Here is a 3,911-nt window from a genome sequence, read left to right on the forward strand (position 1 = left end):
TTCCCACTACCCCGCAAAACTCAAGATTTAAGACAGACATCACAAGTTGGAAGACGTACAGCCAACCACAAGTTACAGCACATAGATCCAGAGTTCCCAACAAATAGAAACCTGAGTTACTAGCACCAAGCTAAGCGACGATAAAGGTTAAGTGTAACACTTTCGAAGAGCACATGTTCCAAAATATGGGATAGCAAAAGTATCATTTCCGTGCTTCTACGAGCCAGATACAGCTTATGCACATGGATCAGCTTCAGGAAAGATGTTTACTCCTTGATCAACAGTTAGACCATCAGCTTCACCAGCTCGCACAAACATAGTGAATAATTAGTTCTACTCCATGATTGATGATTAAGTTATGCTGCAGTTATCACTTACAGTCCTAGGCATGGAAAGTATGTCCAAACTTCTGCACCACAGTATAATGTCTTCCACATTGGCAAGTTCCTACTGGTTTGTACCTCAGATGATACTGCTCAATCAATTTGACCAGTTCTTGTCGCAATGCAGCAGCACTTTCGGGTGGATACCAATCCCTATTTATGCCCTACAAAAGGGGGATTAGACAAATGAGCCATGAGCATATGCACTGTAGGATCTCCCCCCATACAATTTTCATCAAGAAATAAAAAACTAGAACATGTAATGACTTGGTGACTATTATGCTGAAAGCGGCCCAACACACAAAACCTTAACAATGTCTTCCAACTGAGCTGCATGGACACATGTAATGACTTGCTGAATATTATAACAAGAAAAGAAGGCATAGTCGGCTTCCTCCTGCTGTGAAACCTGGCAGTAAAAGGTAAGATTGTAAGACTAATAACAATATCGAACAGAATAACAAACCATCAAGCAAATAATTTTGAATTTTCAAATGCAAGGAAGGAGAGCTGCCCATTCTATTGAGAAAGCTGAATGAAAGTACTTACCTCAACTACATCCCTCTTGATTTCTTGGCCATCGCCACCCAACACATTTGTTACAAAGCTGTCAATAATATACTAGGTTTCAGAGTGTACCACAAAAATGTACACTATAGATGCAAATTTGTTTTGACTTAGCATACAACACATAGTGCAGCCGCTAAACGTTCCTAACTTTTGGGAATAGTTACCTTTCAGCAATATCAAAAACACAGTCTGAGTTGTCCTTTTCCAGTGAATCCATCAAGTACATGGTGGTAGTTGCACTCTTTCCACTGGAAGGCCTATATATGACAATCAGGCCCCAGTGTTGTCTAATCAATTGGGAACATAAGAGAAGAACTTGATCAGCAAGATAGTATTCTCAAAATGCTAACTGACAGTGGTCATTGCTGTAATACAGGATAGTTAATTTTTAACAAAATAGAGAACAAAATTTCTTACCTCGAGGATTCAAACACAAAGAGAAATAGGTACTTGATGCGATCTAGGGCTACCCCTCTCCTCTGAAGTGCAGATTTTAACCATGATTTCTGCTTAGGAAGAAACCAAGATATATTAGGCAAGAAATAGTTAGTGACAGGGAGGCAATAGAGCTTGGAAATTTATGAATGTTACCAATTTCTCAAAATCCTTTGTAACTAGCTTGGACCAGAAAAATGGGCTGCAAACATCATACTGTTGCAATATTTCACTTGGCAAATCAAGAGATGGGAAAATTCCATTGAAATGTCTTCAAGAGGTAAATAAATGAGATGTTAAAAAGGGAACAAACAGGAACCTAGAAACGTTGCATCCCAAAAGAGCGATACTTACCCAGTGTACATTTCAAGAACTCTGTCAATGACAAAGCCCCCTTCTAAGGAATAAAAGTCAGAATAGTAAAGACTGGGATTGGAATCCTGGTAATCATCGCCGGCAGGATATTCATGTCAGGCCCACTCTTTTTGGAACCTTAATTGGTTAACTGGACTAAGTCACTGCTTACATTCACTTTGCGACGACACTTCGACAATTTTTTCTTGTTGATTCCCATGCAATCATTGATAGCTCAATCGATTGGCTTGAGCACATCAAGGGATTTAACCATTGGTTTCACAAAAGCTACTATATTATCGGAGTATTCTAGATCAGAGCATGGGATGTCACTTTTTCAAGAACCTCATAGGGCAAGTTGTACTCCTCTAGCAACTCCTTCAACTCTTTCAGAATTGCAGCTTTCCTCTCCGGTATAAATTCAAATGCCTTTTTATATTGGTTCTGGAAGCAATGAAGATTCTGCAGCTGAACAAGTAGAAAATATTAGTATTTTAAATATGCTGAAATAAAGACAAAAGAATATAGAAGAGGACAAATTTTTTTGACTTACCTACTGTTTTAAGCCTTCAAAATTTTCAACCTCACTACCCTTTTCTTTACTGTTTACATCGACCTCTACAAGGTGTCCAATGTTATTATCAACCTCATCGTCAAAAACATCATCTTCAGTACCTTTGCCCAGTTTGTAATCTGTTTCCATATTATAAACCTTTTCTGCTGCATAACAACTATCCTCGAGTTTCTTGATCTGCAAAAAATCTAGCATTTCACATATGCCGATATGAAGGCAAAAAATGTTGAGTATGTAAGTCAGCACTCACAGGTACAATGTCATATTGGCCCGCATATTCCTTTATGAATTTGAAATGGCAATCCTCTATATGTTGTATCCGTGGGAAACCATCAGCGGGTATCCATGGGAGAGCATGATTGTGCAGTTTAGCCAGATCTACCATGTCAAGGAAAATAATCTGTAGAGAAACATGTGAAAACGTATGTAAGTTAAAAAAATATTGGTAAGTAAAATCAAGGCAACACGAATCATTTAGAGGTTATTAGGTTGCTTACATACAGCAACACTGCAGATCCAATCAGATTTTTCGACCCATTTCTCAGATCTTTGATGCCCTTTACCAGTAATTTGACAGTTAATTCAGTGAAGTTCCATTCCACTGTTTTATCAATATCTTCCACCATTTTCATTAACCTTAAATCTATAACTGACTGAGAACAAGGGGCCAAGAGCCAAGCCAGTATGGCATACATATATACTTTGCATGTGTGTTTCCTCTTGTTCCCGCAGTCACGGAGTTGCTCATAGAAACTTTCCACATTCTTAACTGGAATATTCAATCCCCTTTTGCACTTTGAACTATGTTTTCTATTACCAGAATTTTCAATCGGAAATGTTTTCCCTTTGTTCATTACACCATACCCCTTAGCTGCAGCCTCAAATAAGTCAATCTAAACAGGGTCATCCCCGGGCCCCAATCTTAATGTGTAGTTGTCAGTGTCAACTCTGTTTAACAGAAAGGTAGTCAGACTATCAGGTGGTTTGGTCATGATGAGAAACAGAAAAGAGCGACCAGAAGACTAAAATTAGGCAACACCTTATTGGTAAAATTCACAACCAAACCAGCTGATAGTCTGACAACCTTTCTGGTAACAGAGTTAACACTGACAACTACACATTAAGATTGGGCCCCAAGGATGACCTGTTGGCATTGACTTATTTGAGGCTGCAGCTAAGGGGTATGGTGTAATGAACAAATGGAAAACATTTTCGATTGAAAAATTTGGTAATAGCAAACATAGTTCCAAGTGCAAGAGGGAATTGGATATTCCAGTTAAGAACGTGAAAAGTTTTTATGAGCAACTCCGTGACGCAGGAACAAGAGGAAGCGCACCTACAAACTATATATGTATGTCATACTGGCTTGGCTCTTGGCCCCCTGTTCTCAATCAGTTATAGATCTAAGGTTAATGAAAATGGTGGAAGATATTGATAAAATAGTGGAATGGAACTTGACTGAATTAACTGTCAAATTACTGGTAAAGGGCATCAAAGATCAAAGAAATAGGTCAAAGATCTAATTGGATCTCCAGTGTTGTTGTATGTATGTAACTTAATAACCTCTAAATGTTTCAAATTGGCCTGGATTTTAC

The 3,911-nt window shown here is 38.5% G+C and overlaps 1 protein-coding gene across 1 annotated transcript; it reads right to left on the bottom strand.

Annotated features, from left to right (window-relative positions):
- Positions 1-39: 39 nt before the first annotated feature.
- Positions 40-1,609, bottom strand: LOC123176714 (uncharacterized). The gene is made up of 6 exons (XM_044590800.1): positions 1,371-1,609; positions 1,118-1,240; positions 933-990; positions 691-792; positions 379-547; positions 40-296 (listed from the first exon to the last, which is right to left on the bottom strand). Exons 2-5 carry the CDS (start codon positions 1,177-1,179, stop codon positions 383-385), a joined length of 387 nt encoding a protein of 128 aa, XP_044446735.1. The 5' UTR covers positions 1,180-1,240; positions 1,371-1,609; the 3' UTR covers positions 40-296; positions 379-382.
- Between the last annotated feature and the right edge of the window lie 2,302 nt (positions 1,610-3,911).

This window comes from Triticum aestivum, unplaced genomic scaffold (assembly GCF_018294505.1).
Source record: "Triticum aestivum cultivar Chinese Spring unplaced genomic scaffold, IWGSC CS RefSeq v2.1 scaffold173611, whole genome shotgun sequence".
Lineage (NCBI taxonomy): Eukaryota > Viridiplantae > Streptophyta > Magnoliopsida > Poales > Poaceae > Triticum > Triticum aestivum.